The following is a 23,959-nucleotide window of genomic DNA, read 5'->3' as shown; positions in this document are numbered from 1 at the left end:
TCAAAAAGTCAAGTGTGGTCTAAGCAACACACAACACAGGACAGTCATCCACAACACAGCCTGGAACATGTCTACTGGGCTTCACCCGGGACTGCTCACAGCAGGCGACTAACAAAGCAGAGGTCACTTAACAGGAGGAGCCGGCCAAGGCGGAGGTCCACGTGCTCACTGCACCCCAGGGTCGCTGCTCCGCCCACAGCCAGCGGGCACTCCACACGAGAGGCCACGGAGTTTACACTCATGGTGTGGACTAAGCCACTTTAAAGTAAAATCTGTCACACTCATCTCCGCCCACAGCCAGCGGGCACTCCACACGAGAGGCCACGGAGTTTACACTCATGGTGTGGACTAAGCCACTTTAAAGTAAAATCTGTCACACTCATCTCCGCCCACAGCCAGCGGACACTCCACACGAGAGGCCACGGAGTTTACACTCATGGTGTGGACTAAGCCACTTTAAAGTAAAATCTGTCACACTCATCTCCGCCCACAGCCAGCGGACACTCCACACGAGGGGCCACGGAGTTTACACTCATCTCCGCCCACAGCCAGCGGGCACTCCACACGAGAGGCCACGGAGTTTACACTCATGGTGTGGACTAAGCCACTTTAAAGTAAAATCTGTCACACTCATCTCCGCCCACAGCCAGCGGACACTCCACACGAGGGGCCACGGAGTTTACACTCATCTCCGCCCACAGCCAGCGGGCACTCCACACGAGGGGCCACGGAGTTTACACTCATGGTGTGGACTAAGCCACTTTAAAGTAAAATCTGTCACACTCATCTCCGCCCACAGCCAGCGGACACTCCACACGAGGGGCCACGGAGTTTACACTCATCTCCGCCCACAGCCAGCGGGCACTCCACACGAGGGGCCACGGAGTTTACACTCATGGTGTGGACTAAGCCACTTTAAAGTAAAATCTGTCACACTCATCTCCGCCCACAGCCAGCGGACACTCCACACGAGAGGCCACGGAGTTTACACTCATCTCCGCCCACAGCCAGCGGGCACTCCACACGAGAGGCCACGGAGTTTACACTCATGGTGTGGACTAAGCCACTTTAAAGTAAAATCTGTCACACTCATCTCCGCCCACAGCCAGCGGACACTCCACACGAGAGGCCACGGAGTTTACACTCATGGTTTGGACTAAGCCACTTTAAAGTAAAATCTGTCACACTCATCTCCGCCCACAGCCAGCAGGCACTCCACACGAGAGGCCACGGAGTTTACACTCATGGTGTGGACTAAGCCACTTTAAAGTAAAATCTGTCACACTCATCTCTGCCCACAGCCAGCGGACACTCCACACGAGAGGCCACAGAGTTTACACTCATGGTGTGGACTAAGCCACTTTAAAGTAAAATCTGTCACACTCATCTCCGCCCACAGCCAGCGGACACTCCACACGAGGGGCCACGGAGTTTACACTCATCTCCGCCCACAGCCAGCGGGCACTCCACACGAGGGGCCACGGAGTTTACACTCATCTCCGCCCACAGCCAGCGGGCACTCCACACGAGAGGCCACGGAGTTTACACTCATGGTGTGGACTAAGCCACTTTAAAGTAAAATCTGTCACACTCATCTCCGCCCACAGCCAGCGGACACTCCACACGAGGGGCCACGGAGTTTACAATGGTGGTGTGGACTAAGCCACTTTAAAATCTGTCACACTCATCTCTGCCCACAGCCAGCAGGCACTCCACAAGAGAGGCCACGGAGTTTACACACTCATCTCCGCCCACAGCCAGCGGACACTCCACACGAGTGGCCACGGAGTTTACACTCGTGGTGTGGACTAAGCCACTTTAAAGTAAAATCTGTCAAGGACATGGGAGGGGCTCTGACTGATCACCCATGACGTGACAGAGAGGCCCCTGTGGTCAGTATCTCTGCTTGGTTCTTGCTTTTTAAAGGGTCATCCCAACTACAACCTGGCCTGGAGGAATCTTTGGGGAAAATGCAAACCACTCTGCAAGGCCACGAGAATGCAGCCGCCCTGTCCTGTGAGCCGTGTGCCAGCAGCCACCACAGCCGGCTTGCCCTGAGGCACTCTGTGCCTCCATCCTACACCAAACACACGCAGACACCTGATGACCCTCTGTAGCCAGATCACAGCCAAGACGGCCACATGCACAAGAGCCCCGAGGCCTGGCCAGCTGGAGACAGCGCCACCCAATGTGAGGCGTGCACAAGGGCCATGTGCAGCTCCCAGCACAGCCGTACGGAGACAGGGCAGGCAGTGCCCAGCAGGGAAGGGCCACGGCTGCCACGGACTGCCCAGCCCCTGGTCCCTTCCTGCCACCAAGACACTGAGGAGCAGCCACCACCAGAGCCCTGCAACCTGGATTCTCAATCTCAAACACAGCGACTCTAAAAGCAGTTAAGACTGTTTTCAGCCCAAGCGGCGACCTGCACCAAACACCACGCCGGCCTGCCTAAGTCCTTTCCCAACACGTAACAGGAAACAGAACTCACGTGCAACATGAATACAAAGAACTGAAAAACACTGAAAAACACCAGAACTCTATTACAGTCTTCAAAACGGGGGGCCAAAAGGCCATTCCTCAAAGGCTCTCTAACCTCCATCTGGGACAGAAGCCGGCAGCTGCGCTCCCACCCCACAGGGCAGCAGGGGAGGGGCGTCAACTCCGGGAAAGGGGGCACCTCAGACCTCCGGCCAGACATGAAAACAAGCAGATGGCTGAGAGCAGCCAGTAAGCGGAATGCACAGCTGATGAGCCCAGCAGAGAGGGCTGGGGAGAGCACGTGCGGGGGAAAGTGGTCAGCACCGACGATCTGAAGACCACGGAGACACTGGCAGAGACCACTGCACATGGGGAGCCAGGAGGTGCCCAGGCACCGGACAGAAATTACAGCAGGACAAGCAGCAAAGACAGGCTGCCCTCAGGGGGAACCACAGGGTGGATGCCGAAGGCGTGAGCAGGGTGGGCCTCACAGAAGGACTTGGCAAGTGAGCAACTCAAGGACAAGAGAGCAGGCCTCCAGGACAGACACAGACAAGACGACTTAAGTCAGAATGAAAAGCAGCCCAACTAGACAGGAAAGAGGCGAAGAGAGGAGACGTGTAGCTACAAAGAGTGTTTATCAACACTCAAACAGCAGCTGAAACATGATCGGACATCACCGTGCAGACAGGACACAACCACCGCTCAGACCGTGTGCTTCTTTCATGTCCTCCTTTTCCTCCTGAGAGTAATGAACACTGCAGTCCATATAAATCAAGGTTGTGAAAGGAGTGACACAGCAAACCCACCCACAACACAGCAGCTCCCGCTCTCTCCCCCAGGCAGTAATCTGGGAGGTAAACTCCGCTGCCCACCTCTGTCCAGCTGGCCGCGGCCACACCAGAAGTCAGGGGGCACGGCAGCCCCGTGCCTGTCTGCAGGACTCAGGAAACCTGACTACCTGGCAAAGTTGTCTTCGGAGCCAGGAGCGAGAGGCGCAACCACAGAGGCCGAGTCTGAGAACACGTCCACGAGCAGCCCGCTGCCGCTGGAGGAGGGTGGGGGGCCCGTGGGGGCAGGGGGGGCAGCCCCGAGACCCAGCAGGTCTGCCGACGGAGAAGGCGTAGACTGGAAGAGAAGGAAGGAGAGCATCAGCAGAGAGCCTCCCTGGCCTGGCCAACCCCAGGCAGCTCACGCCTGCACGTCCTCCCCCATGGCACCCCCTTGGCATCCATGCACTCCCAGTGGCTGGGGCAGGTGGCACACAACTCAGTGAGTGACCAGAGAGTGAGGGCTAACAGCCACTTCCTGAGTATATCCCAGACTCCAGCCTAAAGATAACTGCATTTAAAACATCAGTCATAATTTCACTAAGGCACCCTACATTTTTTCACAAATGCTATTTGAATGAAAAAACTTCTCAAAAAAATTTTGCCATGAAAGACATTAAAAAAGGCCAGACGCGGTGGCTCATGTCTGTCATCCCAGCACTTTGGGAGGCCGAGGTGGGCAGATCACGAGGTCAGGAGATCGAGACCATCCTGGCTAACACGGTGAAACTCCATCTCTACTAAAAAATACAAAAAAAATTAGCCGGACGTGGTGGCGGGCGCCTGTAGTCCCAGCTACTTGGGAGGCTGAGGCAGGAGAATGGCGTGAGCCCGGGAGGCGGAGCTTGCAGTGAGCCGAGATCGCACCACGGCACTCCAGCCTGGGCGACAGAGCGAGACTCCATCTCAAAAAAAAAAAAAAAAAGAAAGAAAGAAGATCATGCATGTTACTGCCAACTGTCCAATAAGAAAGTAAGCTTCCAAAGATGAAAAAGCAAATAACTTACTCGGGTGCATTATTAATCATTAAATTATTACTAAATCATTATTAATCATTAAAAGTCTACAGAACAGATACTTTTAAAAAATAATTGCTTTTTGGCTGGGCGTGGTGCCCCACACCTGTAATCCCAGCACTTTGGAAGGTTGAGACAGAAAGACTGCTTGAGTCCAGGAGTTTGAAACTAGCCTGGGCAACATAGCAAGAGACTGTGTCTGTTTTTGTTTTTTTTGAGACAGTCTCACTCTATTGCCCAGGCTGGAGTGCAATGGTGTGGGCTCACTGCAACCTCCACCTCAAGCGATTCTCCTGCCTCAGCCTCCCAAGTAGCTGGGATTACAGGTGGCCACCATCACGCCCAGTTAATTTTTGTATTTTCAGTGGAGACGGGGTTTCACCATGTTGGCCAGGTTGGTCTCGAACTCTTGACCTCAGGTGATCTGTCCACCTCGGCCTCCCAAAGTGCTGGGATTACAGGCATGAGCCACCGCGCCCGGCCCCAGTAATTGCTCTTTGATCCTGGGGCAAAGGCACAAGGAAAGAGCGCCTATGATCTCATGATTAAACTCTCACAACAGGGCACAAGCAGCAGCTCAGTCCATCGCATGCTCACCCATCCAACAGGGCAGCAGGCTCCCCAGCAATGCCCCAGCAGCCTGACTTTGGGAGCTCAGACCTGCTCTGGGCTCCATGGGTCCTGCCCCACAGCAGCCTGTGCACCAGAGGGACTCAGATGCTCCCTATAAAAAGCACATCCGGCCTGGCACGGTGGCTCACACCTGTAATCCCAGCACTTTGGGAGGCCGAGGGGGGCAGATCACAAGGTCAGAAGATTGAGACCATCCTGGCCAACATGGTGAAACCCCGTCTCTACTAAAAATACAAAAATTAGCTGGGTGTGGTGGCATATGCCTGTAATCCCAGCTACTCAGGAGGTGGAGGCAGGAGAATTGAAACCGGGAGGCGGAGATTGCAGTGAGCCAAGATCGCACCACTGAACTACAGCCTGGCAACACTCACACTTTGACACTATACACCAGGGGCTCTTGGTGGAGAAACCCCCCACCCAGCTAAGAGCATTCTGGAGATGTGGAGGGTTCTGACCATCACAAGGATATTGGCATTTCACAGGCAAAAACCAGAGACACAAGACACCCTGCCTTGAAGATTCGTCTTGAGTAACTTTAGAATGTTCCACTGGACATCTAAGAAGGTAAAAAATTAGTTTGTAATTATCTGAGACTCCACCTGAATGCCATTTTACATTAATGCAAAGTTAAGGTGTCACACTGCACTTTCAAAAAAATTACATGTGTGGGTTTGTGATATATGAATTTTACTCAAAGATAAATGAGGCATCACAAAGTGTGTTATGCAAAAAAGGTACAGGTCAGAATGGGGGCGGGGGGGTCAGAATGGGGGCGGGTGAGAGTCAGAATGGGGATGGGGGGGGGCAGTCAGAAACGGGGCAGGCTCCCAGGCTCTGCTCTTGTGACTGAGCACCTCTGCAAGAGAAGACAACATGGGTCTCATGTGCTCCAAGGGTGGGAGGTCACAGAGGAGCTGGCAGAGAAGAGTCCCAAAAATATCCAAGGCGTGTCTCGATGAGACCATCTGAAGGCGGCGCTTTGCTCCCTACGCCGGGGACAGCGCCCGCCAACACTGTGGCCTCCACAGCCTGACAAAGCTGTGAGCTGCGTGGGAAGCCATCGGCCTTGGCCATGGCCATGCACCTGCAGCCCAAATGGAGACAGTTTCTCCTCTGCATCTCGTCACAGATGTTACCCCTGGTTCCTGCACTGATTCAAATACATCTATAGCTTTTTTTTTTTTTTTTTTTTTTGAGACCAAGTCTCACTCTGTTACCCAGGCTGGAGTGCAGTGGTGCAATCTCAGCTCACTGCAACCTCTGCCTCCTGGGCTCAAGCAATTCTCCTGCCTCAGCTTCCCCAGCAGCTGGGATTACAGGCACACGCCACCACACCTGGCTAATTTTTGTATTTTTAGAAGAGACGGGGTTTCACCATGTTGGCCAGGCTGGTCTCAAACTCCTGACCTCAAGTGATCCGCCCACCTCAGCCTCCCAAAGTGCTGGGATTACAGGTGTGAGCCACCATGCCCAGCCATCTATGGCTTTTAACTGCTTTCTAAAGTAGGAAAGCCCTTTGCCCTAGTAAAGGCATTTGTACCTGAAACGTTACCACAGATTGTAACAGCGAGGCCAGATGCGAGGCCCCAGGACAATAGGGTCCTAACACCCACTTCAGGTTCTTCATCTTCCTTATCCTCTCAGGCCTGGGAGACCCTCCTCAGGGAGCAGGCCTGGCTCCTGGGCCACACCAGTTCACCTCCTCCCTCCAATAGCAGGACAACTTGAGGGGTGAAGGTTTTGCCTACAAGGGCCCCAGGCTCCTGCATGTGAGGCCAGGCAGCCTCTGACCCCCACACCCCTGTGCTCCCCAGCACACCCAGGGACACGCACACCACAGCCTCCCCCAAGGAGCTGTGTGCAGAGAGAGGATGCTCGGAAGAAGTAAAATGTCCTGGCCTCATCTATGATGTTAAATAAAAGACATTTTGGCCAATGTGACACCAAGATAAAGCCACTGTCTCTCGTGGGAAAGGCACATGTGCTGATGCCACCCTGAGGCCCCTTCATGGCCCGTGCAGAAGACCCTGAGCAAGAGAACTTCGCCAGGAGTGTCTCCCCATAGGGAGGGGCCTCTCACTGGGGCTCCCGTGAGCAATGGGAACAGATTGGAAAGCACAGGATAGCAATGACACCCACACACCACAGCTCTCGGTCAGGACGGAAGCGCCCACACACCACAGCTCTCGGTCAGGACAGAGGCGCCCACACATCACAGCTCTCAGCTCAGAACGGAGCTGCGTGCCTCAGCCACAGACACCTCCCTAAGGAACCCACCCGCCAGGCACCACTGACCATCAGGAGTGAAGCCACACTCAGAAAATCCACTGAATGAGCCCTGAAGGGGGACCTCCCTCCAAGAAGGCACCTTACAGAAATGCTGAACCTCACTGGACCCTCATCCTCCTTTTCAGAGGGCAGCACACTGCTCTCACTCCCAGGGTCCAGAAGCTTCCATCTGATCCCTAAGCCACACAGTCAAGGCCAGGCCCTCCAAAGTCCACCCTGAGCCTAGCTGGACAAACCTGGGTGTGATCAAAGGCCTGGGGTATGGGCACACCTCACTTCTCAGGACGCACATGAAAAAGAAACATCAAATAAGAACCAAAGAGAGACTGAAGACAATCCTACAGCCCCTTTCCATGCTCCCTCAGCGAGTTCCTCTTAACGTCAAAGCAGCTGGAGGGTAGCGAGAGCACCTGGTGCCTTCCCAGCTTCCAACAGGCAATCCCAGGTTTCCATGGAAGACTTCACAGTGCCCTTGCTGAAAGCCGGCCTCCAGGAATCCCTGCACACCAGCCTCCCCTGGATCATGTCTTCCTGCCCTCGCCTCCTCACCCAACTGGGGCCAAGTCCTCCTCTCTGCAGGGCGGAGCCGCTGCCGGCCCAGCACCCACGGGAAGGCCCCTGCTCCGGCAGCTCACAGACAAATCTCCACAAGCAAGTTTCTGCCTCCAGAAACCTATGTCAAGATGTCCCAAGGAGAGGGAGAGATGGATTAGAGGAGTGACAGAGGCCTGCAGCACTAGGCGCCTGGCTAGTGACGTCCCACGGGAGGAGACAGGGTCAAAAGCAGGTCACCAGCTCTACAGAGCATGTGAGAAACATAAGCATGAAGGTGCTCAGGCGTGAAGGGAAGACGCCCACCTTGGGAGAAAGTCACATCTTTCATTCATTTCATTCACTCTAGGATGAGCTCACAGGCAATTCAAGCCTCCAGAGGGCAGGCACAGCAGCGTGCCACAAACAACACAGAGAGAGGGCACAGGGGGACAGGGGCTGCACGGAGGACACTAGGTGGAGGGAGGGGAGAGGGAGGAAGTGGGGGAGGGAAGACTGCTCAGCGAGATGTCAGGCTCAGCCAGGAGGGGGAGGAGGAGGGGGAGGAGGAAGGGGGAGGAAGAGAAGGGAGGAGAGAAAGGAGGAGGAAGAGCAGGGAGAGGAGGAGGAAGAGGAGGAGAGAGAGGAGGAGGAAGGGGGGAGGAGGAGAAGAGAGAGGAAGAGGGGAGGAGGAGGAAGGAGAGGAGAAGGGGAGGGGGAGGAAAGGGAGGGGGAGGGGGAGGAGGAAGAGGAGGGAAAGCAAGAGGAGGGAAAGGAGGAAGAGAAGGGGGAGGAGAAGGAGGGGGAGGAGGAGAGGGAGGAGAAGGAAGGGGAGGAGGAGAGGGAGGAGAAGGAAGGGGAGGAGGGGGAGGAGGGGGGGAAGAGGAAGAGGAGGGGGAGGAGGGGGAGGAGGAGGAGGATGGGGAGGGGAAGGAAGCAGGGGGGAGGGGGAGGAAGAGGGGGAGGAGGGGGAGGGGGAGGAAGAGGGGGAGGAGGTGGAGGAGGAGGAGGATGGGGAGGGGAAGGAAGCGGGGGGGAGGGGGAGGGGAGAAGGGGGAGGAGGGAGAGGAGGAGAGGGAGGAGGGAGAGGAGGAGGGGGAGGAGGGAGGATGAAGAGAGGGAGGGAGGACAGAGAGGGGGGAAGAGGGGGAGGAGGGGGAGGAGAAGCCACTGCACAAGATGTCAGGCTCAGCCTGGATACCAGCCCCATGGCAGGCCCTGCACTGTCGGCCAGAGGGGCAGGACACATGGTCAGCCGGGGCACATAAACAGGTCCCCGCCAAGGAGTGCCAGGACTCCAACATGAGCACCCTCCGAACCAGCAAACTGCCAGGGCAGGCACCACCACAGGAGCTCACCCCACAAAGCCCTGCCGATACTGGGTAGCAGCACTGGTTGCCACCACTGGACCTGCGTCCTGGAGAGACAGATCCTCTAACTGGACGAACAGAAAGCCCGCCTGACCCCGACAGAAGCCCTCCCTGACAGTCCAGAGGGGAACAGCTGGCAAGCAGAGCCAAGCAAAAACGCGACTCTCAAAACGACACTTCTCACCCGACAAATACCACAGGACACATTCTGTTACAGGATTATTCTCATCGCATCACACGTACAAGGAAAACCAGACCTAACCCAACTCACTACATAAAACCTTGAAGAGCAGGGCAGGACAGGTCCTCTCTAATCAACAAAGCATGTGAGGACAGCTGCCTGGGTAAGGCAGTCCTGTAGGAGAGGGGACAGCCACTTCCCCTAAAACAAGGCACCACAGAGGATGTGGGAGCTGAGCTGGACAAGACGATGGTCTGAAAGAAGTGCCTTGCCCAGCAGGCACAGTGGCCCCCAGGAGAGGACAGCGGGGTGTGCAGCAGGGACAGTGGCCCCTGGGACAGGCCAGGGGGGCATCCAGCAGGGACAGTGGCCCCCAGGACAGGCCAGGGGGGCATCCAGCAGGGACAGTGGCCCCCGGGACAGGACAGCGGGGCGTGCAGCAGGGACAGTGGCCCCCGGGACAGGCCAGGGGGGCGTCCAGCAGGGACAGTGGCCCCCGGGACAGGACAGCGGGGCGTCCAGCAGGGACAGTGGCCCCTGGGACAGGCCAGGGGGGCGTCCAGCAGGGACAGTGGCCCCCAGGACAGGACAGCGGGGTGTCCAGAGCCACAACCAGCGCCTGGGTTCTCAGTACATGCTCCTCCCTGACAGGCAAATCCTCTGCTGGTCCCAAGTCTTGGGGGTGAGGCCCTGACAGGTCTGGGTGCACAGCAGGTGAGGGACCCACCACGGCGCTGGTGCTGGCCGGGGCAGGCTCAGGACCCCCGTTCACATCCACACTCCTGTCCCGCTTGGTGTCCTCCAGGTCTGTCACCGTGCTGGGGCCCTTCTTCTTCTTGAGCTTTGCCAAGATGGAGGACTCCCGCTCCGGGAACGGGGGCATCTCCTCCAGCACGGTCGCCTTGGAAAGAACACAGGGTGGGACTGGTCAGAGCTCCTGGCCTCCAACCCTCAGCCAAGCCAGCCCGAAGGGCGGGTGCCTCCTACCAGAATGTCGGTGCTGGCCACGGTGCTGAGCCGCAGGTACTCCACGGCACGCTGCTGCAGCTCCACGTCTGCGTTCCTCAGCTGGCTGTCGCTGCGCAGCACGTCCTGGATGGTGGGCTTCACCTCCGGGAAGAGGTTCACGAACTTGATGTAGGTGGACAGGAGCAGCGCGCGGGTGGGGACACTGCACAGGTGGAACTTGGAGTGCAGCAGGTGGAACTGGATCAGGGGGCTGGGGGCGGGGAGGGCACAACACGGGGACACCGTCGTCCCCTCGCAGGCTGCAGCACGCCCCCGCGGGGTGGGGACGGCGGCGAGACCCCCTGGCCTGCACCAGAGGCCGCTGGTCAGGACCCTCTTCCAGCTCCAGATCCCACCGCAAAGACGCCCCTTTCACAAAGTCAGCCATCAACCCCACGTCTCCATTTTCTACTAGAATCCCTGCTTTTTCTATCAACTGAAGGAAAACAAAAAGACGCCGATGGGGAGCAGAAGCGGCTCTGCCAGGCCTCACGGCAGGGCCAGCTGGTGCCTCGCCTCTTGACACCGACCACCAAGGCCCGCCGGAGCGCACATAGCCCCGGCTCGCAAAGGGCCTCTCACCTGGATCTCGGGTCTCCAGCTATCAAGTTTCCGAACTCCCCCAGGATGTAGCCGCCCACTTTGACCAGGTTCTCGTGGCACGCAGGAGCCTGAAGAGCCTGCGAAGCACAAACAATGAGCCGGGGTGGCAGCCAGGTGCCAGAGTTAAGGCGAGGCGGGCACGTCCTGGCACGGTGCACCCTACACCAGCACCAGCCCCTCAGCTTCCTGGAGACCCCAGTCCAAGTGCCCATCCCTGCCTTCCTCAGCACCCTCAGCACCTGTGTCAGCAGCAAGGAACCCAAGGCTGCCACACGCTGACCTGCCCTGGAGGGAGCTGCAGCATCCACAACAGGCTCTGGCTGGGGAGGTTCTGCCAGCGTCCTCATGGCACACCCCTTCCCGGTGGCCTAATCCTCTCCGACGGACAGGGCAGGCCCCACCACGGCATGCCCCAGCATGCTCTCACACACACAGAGGCCGGCTTTCTCAGGTGGCCCCCAGAGAGCCAGAAGTTTGAGAGTTAGGGTGAGAAGAAACTGGGACTCAGCGAGGGGCACCAACAGTGGAGGAGCTAGAGCCTCAGGGAAGAGCTGAGGGGCAAGAGGGGTCAGCAACGGCCCTCGGCACCTCCACGCAGGCAGGCTGGAACCACTCACTGCTCACCTTCTGCAACTGCCCTCCACCCCATCCTTCCTGCCGTCCTGCGGGCCATACCTCGAACACAGTCTTGGCCGCGTAGCCCTGCACGTCGTCCCGGTTGATGACGATCTGAATGACTCGGTACCACACCTCTTCACTCACGTAATCACCAGCAATTCGGATCAAGTTCAAGATGGTATCCACATACCAGGTGTAGTCCACCGCGTACTTCTCAGCCAGGATGGCGACCTTCAGCACCTGTGGGGGACAGGCTGCTGAGGGCCAGCACCTGCAGGCCATGGCAATCCCAAGACCAAACTGTCATCCAAAGTCAAAGTGAGTTTCAGAAGCACCTCAATGTGTCTACAAAAGTTTGGGACATGCAGGAAGCTTGAACTCGATTCTCAAAAAAGGCCACGCGCCCAGAAAGTTTAAGATGCCCTGACTTAAGCAAAGAAAGCCAGGAAGAGGCGGAGACCAGTGCACAGAAGGCCACAGCCACAGCCAGGCCACCTCCCACCTGGGCCCTTCTCTCCCAAAGCCCCAGCACCTGGCGGCAGCACTCCTCTGACCTCACCACCCTAGGCTCCCGGCGGCAGCACTCCTCTGACCTCTGACTGCACCACCCTAGGCTCCCGGCGGCCAGTGACTGCGCCACCCTGGGCTCCCGGAGGCCAGTGACTGCACCACCCTGGGGTCCCGGCGGCCACTTCTCTGCTGGTTTCCTCCGGCTCTGGCCAATCTTTCCTGCGAGCCTCACCTGGGGGTTCCCCTTCTTCCCCTCTCTGGCTCACTCTCATGGGTGCCCCCTGGAGGCACCTGCCCAGCCCACACCCACGTGGCAGCCACCCACATGGAGCTCTGCCAGGCTGTACAACACCAAACTCATCTCCCCAAAGTCACCTCGCCTGGAACCAAGCCCCCTTCGAACAGCGCCAGCTGCCAACACCAATGCCAGCAGGCATCAAGACCACGCCTCCCGAGGGCACCCCTAATACCCTGCCGCCCCTCCCCACACCCTGCCGCCCCCTCTCCACACCCTGCCACTGGCCTCTCAGGTGCTGGTGACTGTGCCCCCCCCACCCCGAGTCCCTGCCTGGAGCCTGGACCCCCAAACCCCAACCTGACTCCATGACACTTCCAGGGCATCATTCCAAAATGTACTGCCTCTGAGCCCTACCCTCAGCTCGGGGCTGTGCACCAGGGGCCCTCAGACCTCACTGGCAGGGTCCCCATGTCTGCCTCCACCCCTGCCTCACATGCCCTGCTCCCCACCCTGTGCTAAGCTACCTCCCACCCCTCCGCGAACGGCTGCTCTGCCCTCCCAGTAGCCTCTGCACCATCATCCTCTCCAGACCAGGCCACTACCGCCTTCTGCAGAAGTCCACACAGCCCCCCAGGAGTGTAATGCCTCCTGAGGCCCCCAGAACATGGGGCACTTCCTCCAGCCATCCCACCCACAGCACAGCAACCCGCGGTCCTGCTCTCAATCCGTCCCCCTCCATGGATGGCAAGGTGCCAAGTAGGCAGGGAGTGGGCCATGTCCAGTTTGGACACTTAGCACCTAGCACAGCCAGAGAACACGCTCTGCCATGCTCGACTGAAAGGACAGAGGGAAACACCATGCCCGGCTGAAAGGACGGAGGGGAGCACCATACCCGGCTGAAAGGACGGGGTGGGGGAAGCACCATGCCCAGCTGAAAGGACGGAGGAGAGCACCATGCCCAGCTGAAAGGACGGAGGGGAGCACCATGCCCGGCTGAAAGGACGGAGGGGAGCACCATGCCCGGCTGAAAGGACGGATGGGAGCACCATACCCGACTGAAAGGACGGGGTGGGGGAAGCACCATGCCCGGCTGAAAGGACGGGGTGGGGGGAGCACCACGCCCGGCTGAAAGGACGGAGGGGAGCACCACACCCGGCTGAAAGGACGGAGGGGAGCACCACACCCGGCTGAAAGGACGGAGGGGAGCACCACACCCGGCTGAAAGGACGGAGGGGAGCACCACACCCGGCTGAAAGGACGGAGGTGAGCACCATACCCGGCTGAAAGGATGGGGTGGGGGGAGCACCATACCCAGCTGAAAGGACGGGGTGGGGGAGCACCATGCCCGGCTGAAAGGACGGGGTGGGGGGAGCACCATGCCCAGCTGAAAGGACGGGGTGGGGGGAGCACCATGCCCGGCTGAAAGGACGGGGTGAGGGGAGCACCATACCCAGCTGAAAGGATGGGGTGAGGGGAGCACCATGCCCAGCTGAAAGGATGGGGTTGGGGGAGCATCACGTCCGGCTGAAAGGACGGGCTGGGGGGAGCATCATGCAGGCCAAGACACAGCACCTGTCTTACTCCTCACAGCAGGAGCTGGCTGAGGATTGCCGCTCATCATGCAGAGGGGAGAGAGCAGACACCGGGCTGACGAATGCCCAGGACCTCAAAATCTGCACAACTGCACTCAGAAGCACACTGCTTCTGTCTCTGTTCAAAACACCCAGAACAACGATCAGGAACGAGGCTCCTGTGACGGCCGTCCCCAGAGCCGGCCCCACCCCACCACAAGTGCTGAGACCAGGCCACACTGCCCCAGCCAGGCCAGAGAGGGACCACTGGCTGCAGTCAACAAGCACCTGCCTGGCCCCTCTACAGACAGCCCTGCCCTACGCCACGGTGCCTGCCCTTGGGGCCTCCTGCCGGGAGTCAGCCCACCCGTCCCTGTCCCCCTCAACTTCCCAGGCCCACTGTCCTGGAGGGTGGACAGTCCAGCATGAGAGCCGCCTCCTGGCCCCTGCTCTCTGCAGGTCTGCAGTGCCTCACTGAAGCTCAGTCCATGGTAATTTCACCCCTCAGCATTTAAGCCCCAGCACCTGGGCTCCTCCGTTCACTAAAAGACCCCTGAAAACCCGAGTCTCTCACCTGGGCATGATCACACAACACCTGCCCAGAGCAACCCTGTCACCTGCCACTAGCTCCAACACTGGCTCTTGGCAAAGCTCCCAAGGAGGCCTTGAGCCGCACTTTGCCCAAAAAAACAAATAACAAAGCACCTTCTATACAACGGAGACGCCGTCTCAGCCTCAACAAGAGGCTGTGGTCCTGGCTGGTCACAGTGGCCAACCCCACACGAGGACACCGGGCCCCCCCCTTAAACCCCACCATCCACAGACACGGTGAGCCTGAGAGGCCTGTGAGTGTGGTGGAGGCCTCAGGCCCTCTTCTCTGCTGAGCATGTGGCCTCCACAAGGGCTTCTTCCCTCAGGTTTTGGTTCAGGTTTTGGTTCATGCTCAGTCTTTCACACATACAGGTTTGATGAGCTTCAGCCATCTGGCAAGTGTGCACACGTACTTTGTGAATAAAAACAACACGGGACATTAAGCTATGGCCTAGATCCCGTCCTCCCCAGAGATCAAGAGGGACACCCAAACAAGCCAAGCCACAAAGGATTAATTCAAGGGCTCAAAATGCAACACAATTAAAAGAATTTTGCCCACAGGAGTCTGGATTTGTGCAGCCCCAGCGCAGACGGCTGGAGCCTCACTCAGACCTGGGGCTGCAGTGCCACCACTGCAAGGACAGGCAGGCCACAGAAGCCGCGCAGGGCGGGCGTTTTAGGGTTTTGTTTGTTTGTTTGTTTGAGACAGAGTTTCGCTCTTGTTGCTCAGGCTGGAGTGCAATGGCGCAATCTCGGCTCACCACAACCTCCGCCTCCGCTTCCCAGGTTCAAGCGATTCTCCTGCCTCAGCCTCCAGAGTAGCTGGCATTACAGGCATGCGCCACTACGCCCAGCTAATTTTGTATTTTCAGTAGAGACGGGGTCGGGGTTTCCCCATGTTTGTCAGGCTGGTCTTGAACTCCTGACCTCAGGTGATCCGCCCGCCTTGGCCTCCCAAGGTGTACAGGCGTGAGCCACCACACCCAGCCAATAGTTATTTTCAAGACCAAATGACTCTACCAAAAATGCTGATTTTTTTTTTTAAGACAGGGTCTCGCTGTGTTGCCCAGGCTAGAGTGCAGTGACATGATCTCGACTCACTACAGCCTCAACCTCCTGGCCTCAGGTGATCCTCCCGCCTCCGCCTCAGGGGTAGCGGGGACCACAGGTGCCACCACACCCAGCTTGAAAGTGTGGATGAAAACACGGAGGCAGAGGAGCCTTGTATTCGGCATCTCATGGGTTCTCAATCAAGCCCTGCTGGACGGAATCGCAGAGCACGAAGGAAATCCTGCCGCTGAGATTCACACCTGTGGCAGGAGAGGACTCAGAGGCCACCAGAACTCACAATCTCTTCTCGGATGGAGTAGTCGGCTGTCTCCAGATAGCTCAGCATCTCAGCCACGATCTGTGGGGCGTTGCTGCGGTCGCACATGGCGTAGAGGAGGTCCACGGCCCGCTGCCGCACACTCACGTCCCGCTCAGTCTGGGGAACAAGGCACAGAGTAAGAGGCCGCAGGAGCAAGGCGCAGGCTTGGGGACAGGCTGGGGACAGGCTCGGCACCCGCATCTCAACACCCACTCTGAGCTTCCCTCACATGCACATCCAGGTCCAGGGAGCCGACCTGCACTCAGGCCGCGTGTGTCTGGACAGCCCGGAATAGAGTTCCGCCTGCTGGCCCGGCCCTCCCGCACAGGCCAGCTTCGCTAGGACCCAGCGCACTGCCTGGATTCTGCCCGCTCGTCCATGCCTCCCTTGCCCTCCACAAAGGCCAGCTTCGCTAGGACCGAGCACACTGCCTGGTGCGGGCCATCAACGACTCCCTTCCATGCAGCCGAAGACCCCACTGCCTCGGGCACTGCCACGGAGCTGCCCCAAGGCAGGTCCTCACGCCCCACCCCGGAGCCCATGCTGATGGGCCCCCAGGAGGCTCTGCAGCACGAGAAAGCCCGAGCTCTGCTCCCAACAAAGGCAGGAGAGTGGGCACCACCAGCCCTAGCACTGGCCGTGTGCAAATGAGTGTCCAGCCCTTCTGACAACAGGGATTGACTAAAACAAACACCAAACCAGGACCAAGAAGAATCCAGAATACCAAATGCCCACCACGAGCCCCTTGCACACCACCCGGAATATCTGTGAGCTGCACGCAGACGTGCGGGGGACTGGGAGCAGCCCTGCCACAGCCTGAGGCTGAGCCAGATGGGGGACGTGCAGCTCCCCGCCTCCCACTCCCTAACACATGTGCACCGGTGACTAGGGACTTGGTGGACACACCGCAGGGTCCCCCATGTGGAACGAACCCTCGGGGTCGCTCTGGAGACTCGCAAAGGCTGGCAATGGCCAACCTCAACTGGGCTCTTCCAACTCTGAAATTTTTTTTTTTTTGAGACGGAGTTTCGCTCTGTCGCCCAGGCTGGAGTGCAGTGGCGCGATCTCGGCTCACTGCAAGCTCCGCCTCTTGGGTTCACGCCATTCTCCTGCCTCAGCCTCCCGAGTAGCTGGGACTACAGGCACCGGCTGCCACCATGCCCAGCTATTTTTGCATTTTTAGTACAGACGGGGTTTCACCGTGTTAGCCGGGATGGTCTCGATCTCCTGACCTCGTGATCCGCCCGCCTCGGCCTCCCAAAGTGCTAGGATTACAGGCGTGAGCCACCGCGCCCGGCCCCAACTCTGAAATTTTAATCCCCGAACAAAGTGAGTTTCCTTTGTAAAAGGGGGATTTTCTTGGAGATAAGGGAAAAAAATTTCATCTTTCTACCAAGAAGAACCATTTCTACTTGTCGGCACTATGCACGCGCAGGATGGCACACAGGGGCTGCCCCCAGCAGGGAAAGGGCTGCCAGGGACTCCTGTGCTCAGCCTAACCAGGACAGCAGGGCCGACCTGGCCATCTCCAGGCAGCATGGCCCTCAGCTGTGGTGTGACCTCCCAAGAGTAGGTGACAGGCGGAGGCCAGCAGCACCAGCACCACCTCCATCTCTGCAGGGAGTCAGGAAGCACTGCGTCCCCCCAGCCTTCACAGGAAGGCCCCCGGCATCTGCTCAGGGAGTGAGCAGAACCCAAGGACAGGGCACTCGCCTTCAGGGCGTTGATGACCGTCTCGATGTGCGTCTTGACAGCCTCATGGGAGAACTCCGAGCTGGCCAGCGTGCACATGCTCTCCAGGGCCAGGTAGCGCAGGTTGGTCTCGCGGTGCTGCAGGAACTGGCCCAACTGGTTGCAGGCACGGACGAGCAGGTTCGGCTCACTGTGTGGAGGAAGGGGAAGTGGATGGGGTTTCCTCAGCAAGTGCAACACAAACTGGACAGAGTCTGCGTTCCCCGACGGGTCCAGATGGCAGACAGCAAAGTCACACGGCACTTGCCGCCACCGCATTGCTCAAGTGGGAACTCGGGGGCCTCCCCAGATGCAGATGACGCCCGACCCCTACCCCTGACATCCATTTTGCGTCCATCCTGTGCATCCCCACAGTGAGTCAGCAGCCCGTGTGTCCACTGGAGCCTTCCCAGCACCTCCTGAGCCTCAATCTGCATCAGGCTCGCAGGAGGCCGGTCAAGCTGTGACCAGCAATGGGGTCTCAGCCAGAGGCACCAGCCCGGGGCAGGGAGAAGGCTCAGAAGGCCGGGAGCGTGGCTGCTGCCCCACTGACTCTACTGTCTCCTCAGGATGTGGCTTCTCCTCACATAACAACAGAGCTTTCTCCAAAATGGGAAATTTCAGTTTTAATAACTCTCAGCTCTGAAGTGTGACTCTCAGACTGAGTTTTCATCATTTGTAAAAATGCTGTAATAGCAAATGGGTGGTGTTCACCAGCTGTAGAGAGCGTCTGCCCACAGCCTGGCACGTTCCCTCATTATCGGGAGCCTGGTGAGAACTGCGATCTCATTCTCACAGGACCCTAAAGCACGGCCCCACACGCAAGACCCACGCCAGACCACATGTGGTGCGCCGCAACTGCTGAGCAGAAAAGGCGTGGGGGCAGAGGAGGCAGACCCTCCAGGCTGTGTGGAGCGACCGCCACCCTGCGCCTCTGCGCTGCGTGGATGGGCACAGCCGTTTCCAGCACTGCCCTGCGACCCTGGACCCACCAAGTGCGGCTCCACACCCAACAAAGCCACGGGACATGTGCGCGCACGCCCCCCACCCCACCCGTCTCCTCTCTGTTCCACTACACGAGAAGCCAGTCAGGAGTGGGGATGCTCAGGGGAAGGAGGAAAAGGCCCTCGCGTGGGATGAGACCACAGTCAGCAAAGCAATCCACAGTGAGCTCACAGCAGGAGGGGCCGGGCTGCACAGAAAGAAAAAAAGCATCCGGCAGGGAGCACAGAGGCAGGACGAAGGGGAGGCCCATGGAGTGGACAAACCAGACATAATCCGCCCAGTCTCGTGCCAACGAGAAGGAACGTGTGTGTGCGCGCGAGACGAAGCCTCTCCACAGGCAGCCAACACACCTGTCATGGTGAATGATTAAGCTGATGGCCTCGAAGAGCACGGCGTTCTTCGCGTTGGAGTGCTGGACCTTCTTCGACTTGGGCGGTTCTTGGGCTTTGTTCAGGATGGTCTCCAGGCACTCAGTCAGGCGGCCTCGCACTGCAGGGTCTTCTGGGCAAGACAGAACGGTGCTCACCAGTCTCCAGTGGCCTGCAGCCCACCCTGCCCCTCCCGGCTGCACCCATACATCATGAGAGCATTTTTAATATAGTTCATTCACATTTGTGTACCCAGCTGGAAGCATTTACAAAACTGAGACAGGCCGGGCACGGTGGCTCACTTCTGACTTCTGTAATCCCAGCACTTTGGGAGGCCGAGGCAGGCCAGTCACCTGAGGTCAGGAGTTTGAGAACAGACTGGTCAACATGGTGAAACCCCGTCTCTACAAAAACGCAAAAGTTAGCCGGGTATGATGGCAGGTGCCTGTAATCCCAGCTACTCAGGAAGATGAGGTGGGAGAACCGCTTGAACCCAGGAGGCAGAGGTTACAGTGAGCTGAGGTCACGTCACTGCACTCCAGCCTGGGCAACAAAGGGAGACTCTGTCTCAAAAAGAAACCTGCACAAATCTGATACTATAAAAGCACAAATAGACCCAAACACTAACAAAACTGTAGGCTCTGCAATAACTGCTCCATGAAAGCCGGCGCGTACAGCAGCACTGGCAGAAAGGTCCATGAATCAAGAGACAGGGCTAGTAACACACTTCTTAAAATAACAAACAAACCACTTAAATCTGAGACAGGGAATCAGACTGGCACTGGTGCAGCTTCAGGAGCCGCGGCCTGCGCGTTACCTGGGGGTGGGTAGCACTGCAGCAGCCTCAGCAGTTTGACAGACAGCCAGGGAGCCGGGACAAAATAGTAAGTGTAATCCTGGAGATCTGTGGATGCAGACGTCACGATCTGTAAGACAGCACAGGCAATGAGACACGCTGCCAGACACGAGCCCCTACTGCGGGGACCCAAAGAAAAGCCATACTCACTCCTCGGGTCACACCTGAGCTGGAAAAATGGTTTTGTTTCATGTGCCAGGAGTGTCTGACACTGCTTGGTACCCCGTGGGTTCGCTGTGAGAGGGCTGCACTGTCACTCGGCAACACGCTGCCGCAGCTGGGTGGCAGCCCTCGCTCGGTACAAGACACCATAGCACCTGGATTTGAAACTACAGTCTTTCCTTTGTGGACCGGCACATGAATGAAATCAGAGAGAGAGCTTTAGGCTCCTCAGAAGGAAGAAGCACCCCCACCCCCAGAAGCCGGCATTCTGACCCTACCCCACAACCCCACAGGGCCCCCCGACCACAGGCCAACCCAGATGGTGAGCTCACGGAGGCAGGGAGACTGCCCGCCTCACTCACATCCCATCTCTGTGTCCAATGCGGCCTTTGGCTCGGCAGATCCTCCGTCAACCTCCTGAACAAGTGACAATCACGACTACCTCGCATTTCCACTGACATACAGCCCGATGTCTCCTGTTTCCCGGAGGTCAGGGTAGTTCCTCCCTTCCTACAAAGCTCACATGTGACACTTTTAGGCCATAAGTGAACCCATTCAGAAAAGTTCACCCTGACTCCTGCCCTAAGCTGCAAGATGCCAGCCCAGACTTGGGTGACGGACTCCTGCTGCAGGGAGGCAAGCTCTAGGCTGCCTGTCAAAGAGAAGGCTGAAAGGCACAAACACAAAGCAGGAAAAGGCAAGAATCACAGCACTTCCGTGACACACAGACACGGCCAACATGAGCTGTCTCTCAAACAAGTATGCAGCTAAGGCCGGGCTCAGAGAGAAATGTACAGCCTTAACTGTATATATTTGAAACAAATATAAAGAGAAAAGCAACAAAAATTCATCTCAAGCGTTTAAAAAGAGACTAGGCCGGGTGCGGTGTCTCACACCTGTAATCCCAGCACTCTGAGAGGCCAAGGCGGGCGGATCACAAGGTCAGGAGATCGAGACCATCCTGGCTAACACAGTGAAACCCCATCTCTACTAAAAAATACAAAAAATTAGCCAGGCATGGTGGCGGGCGCCTGTAGTCCCAGCTACTCGAGAGGCTGAGGCAGGAGAATGGCGTCAACCCAGGAGGCGGAGCTTGCAGTGAGCCGAGATCGTGCCACTGCACTCCAGCCTGGATGACAGAGTGAGACTCCATCTCAAAATAAATAAATAAATAAATAAATAAATAAATAATAAAAAGAGACTAGCAAATTAACCCAAAGAAAGTAGAGGAAAGGAGTCCAGGTGCAGTGTCTCATGCCTATAATGCCAGCACTTTGGGAGGCCAAGGCAGGTGCAATCACTTGAGGTCGGGAGTTCGCAACCAGCCTGGCCATTGTGGTGAAACCCCATCTCCATCAAAAATATACGAAAATTAACTGGGCATAGTGGCGATGGCCTGTAGTCCCAGCTACCCGGGAGGCTGAGGTAGGAGAATCGCTTGAACCCAGGCAGAGGTTGCGGTAAACCGAGATCGTGCCATTGCACTCCAACCTGGGCAACAGAGTGCGACTCCGACTCAAAAAAAAAAAAAAGAAAAAGAAAATATGCACAGTTCCACAACTTATAAAATAAATTGAATTCATAATTAGAAAGTTTCACAGCCGGGCGCAGGGGCTCACACCTGTAATCCCAGCACTTTGGGAGGCCAAGGTGGGCAGATCACCTGAGGTCAGGAGTTCGAGACCAGCCTGACCAACATGGAAAAATCCTGTCTCTACTAAAAATACAAAATTAGCCAGGCATGCTGGCGGGCGCCTGTTAATCCCAGCTACTCGGGAGGCTGAGGCAGGAGAACCGCTTGAACCTGGGAGGCAGAGGTTACGGTGAGCCAAGATCGTACCACTGCACTCCAGCCTGGGCACCAAGAGCGAGACCCCATCTCAAAAAAAAAAAAAAGTTTCCCACAAAGAAAACTCCAATTCAAATGTTTTTACCAGTTAATGATAAAAATTGTTTGACAAACTAGATAGAGAAAGGAACTTCTTTAATGGGAAGAGTACCAACAACAACAACAAAATTCTAAAGCAGACATCATACTTAATGGTGAAATATTCAACACAAAAAACGGACAACCCAGGGTAAAAATGGGTAAAAGACTCAGGCACTTCACAAAACAAGACACCCAAACAGCCAATCAACATGCAAAGTTGCTCAACCTCATTGATAATCAGGAAAATGTAGATTTAAATCACAAAGAGGCCGGGTGCGGTGGCTCACGCCTATAATTCCAGCAGTTTGGGAGGCCAAAGCAGGTAGATTGCCTGAGGTCAGGAGTTCAAGACCAGCCTGGCCAACATGGTGAAAGCTCATCTCTGCTAAAAATACAAAAATTAGCCAGGCTTGGTGGCAGGTGCCTGTAATCCCAGCTACTCTGGAGGCTGAGGCAGGAGAATCCCTTGAATCCAGGAGACAGAGGTGGCAGTGAGCTGAGACTGCACCACCACACTCTAGCCTGGGTGACAAAGTGAGAGTCTGTCTCAAAAGAAAAAAATAAAAAATAAATCACAGAGCTCCCACTATACACCCAGATGACTAAAACCCAAGAGACTAACACTACGCGTGCCGCGCCCGCGCCTCCTGCTGCCGCTGTGAGAGCCGGGCGCACCGCAGGGGAAGCTGGTCTGGCAACGCCGGTCTCCTCAGGTTCAGGAGCCGCGGCCCCAGCTGAGCCATCTCGTGCACACGGAAACCAAGGGACATCCAAGACTGCTCATGCTGGAGGATTCACAGCAGCCTCAGAGGGCAAGGAGCTACGTGTTCAACAGGACAGCAGGTAAACTGCAGCGGACAATTCACACAACCAATTCTATGAAGCATCAAACATGAATGTATAACAGCTGCACACAAAACAAAAATTTCACCATGTTGAGCAAAACAAAAGAATGTGTGCTGCAGGTCCATCTGCATCAAACTCAAAACAGGAAGCTGAACGGCAGGCTTTAGCGTGCACGCCAGATGGTGGGTCCACGTAGCACCAGCCACGCTTCCCCAGTGGGGACACGGGGCCACTGGGTGCCCCTCCTCCACCCACATGGTGTTGGGTGCTCACTCACACCATGGGAACAGGGAGCTGTGCTTCTGTACAGACAGGACAGTTCTCAACAAGAAGGTTGACAGAGAAGCCAAGTTGGTTTTCATCCCTGAATTTATAAACTGATCAAATACCTTGCATTCTATAAATAGGCTAATAAATATATAACTAAGACAAAACCCACCCTGACTTCTGCTCCCCCACGAACAGACTTACTCTGCTTAGCCTAGAGACAGCCAGAGACACGGAGGTTTTAAACTCTTCTGGGTTCTTCTGCGCTAAAGTGGTGATCAGACTTGTGGCTGCAGTTACCACACCCTGAAAGAAAACACACACACAACAGTCAGGACACTTGAAGCTAACCACTTGTGTTCACTCATCTTCCAAAGAAAACCTTAAACCAACCAGCAGCACAGTGGCAGCCCACAGCCACCTCGGCCTCAGGCCTACTCCGAGAAACCTACAACGTTCTCCCAGATGGCACACGCAGGTTTTCTTTTTCCAGCTTCTCCTTAAAAACTGGGAGGTTCCGTCATGCTTAGCCCAGATCCCTGCCAGCATCGAAGAGCCAGAGGGCCACGTCCAGCCATGCAGGTCAAGCATGTGGGCTGCACACGCCGCCTGGCCTCCACCGTCCTCTGCACTTACTGCCTCTGGTTTCATGACGCATGTTCACTGCAGAAGGAGACTCTACCTTTACACTGATCTGAATCTTTACAACCCAGAAGTGAGACTGTAGAAAAGAGCAACTGGAGAAGATGTTCACTGCAGAAGGAGACTCTACCTTTACACTGATCTGAATCTTTACAACCCAGAAGTGAGACTGTAGAAAAGAGCAACTGGAGAAGTCCTTTTCCATTCTCCTTTTTGGAAAGTGGCCCTGGCAGTCACTGAACCACCACAGGCTGGATGAGGCCACTAGGCCCAGCACGCGAGTCCTCCCTCCCCGCTCCTCCTGGCCCTCAGTGAG

At 56.8% G+C, this 23,959-nt stretch overlaps 1 protein-coding gene across 4 annotated transcripts in view; it reads right to left on the bottom strand.

Moving 5' to 3' along the window:
• The window catches only part of AP2A2 (adaptor related protein complex 2 subunit alpha 2), an 87,286-nt gene that overhangs the window by 8,433 nt on the left and 54,894 nt on the right, over nt 1-23,959 (bottom strand). For 2 of the 4 annotated variants that reach the window (XM_031015829.3, XM_063710866.1), the window contains 10 exons: nt 23,206-23,307; nt 19,758-19,866; nt 18,923-19,070; nt 17,550-17,718; nt 15,816-15,953; nt 11,615-11,797; nt 10,919-11,016; nt 10,316-10,547; nt 10,056-10,229; nt 3,440-3,606 (listed from right to left, as the gene is read on the bottom strand). In XM_031015829.3, the coding sequence (XP_030871689.1) occupies nt 3,440-3,606; nt 10,056-10,229; nt 10,316-10,547; nt 10,919-11,016; nt 11,615-11,797; nt 15,816-15,953; nt 17,550-17,718; nt 18,923-19,070; nt 19,758-19,866; nt 23,206-23,307 (1,520 nt within the window). Of the gene's footprint in view, nt 1-3,439; nt 3,607-10,055; nt 10,230-10,315; nt 10,548-10,918; nt 11,017-11,614; nt 11,798-15,815; nt 15,954-17,549; nt 17,719-18,922; nt 19,074-19,757; nt 19,867-23,205; nt 23,308-23,959 lie in introns of all 4 variants that reach the window. The other 2 variants (XM_031015828.3, XM_055355785.2) reach the window with 1 other exon arrangement.

The sequence above is a fragment of the Gorilla gorilla genome, chromosome 9, assembly GCF_029281585.2.
Source record: "Gorilla gorilla gorilla isolate KB3781 chromosome 9, NHGRI_mGorGor1-v2.1_pri, whole genome shotgun sequence".
NCBI classification, from domain to species: Eukaryota; Metazoa; Chordata; class Mammalia; order Primates; family Hominidae; genus Gorilla; species Gorilla gorilla.
Note: the sequence above shows the minus strand (reverse complement) of the source record. Positions and strands in the feature narration are given on the sequence as shown.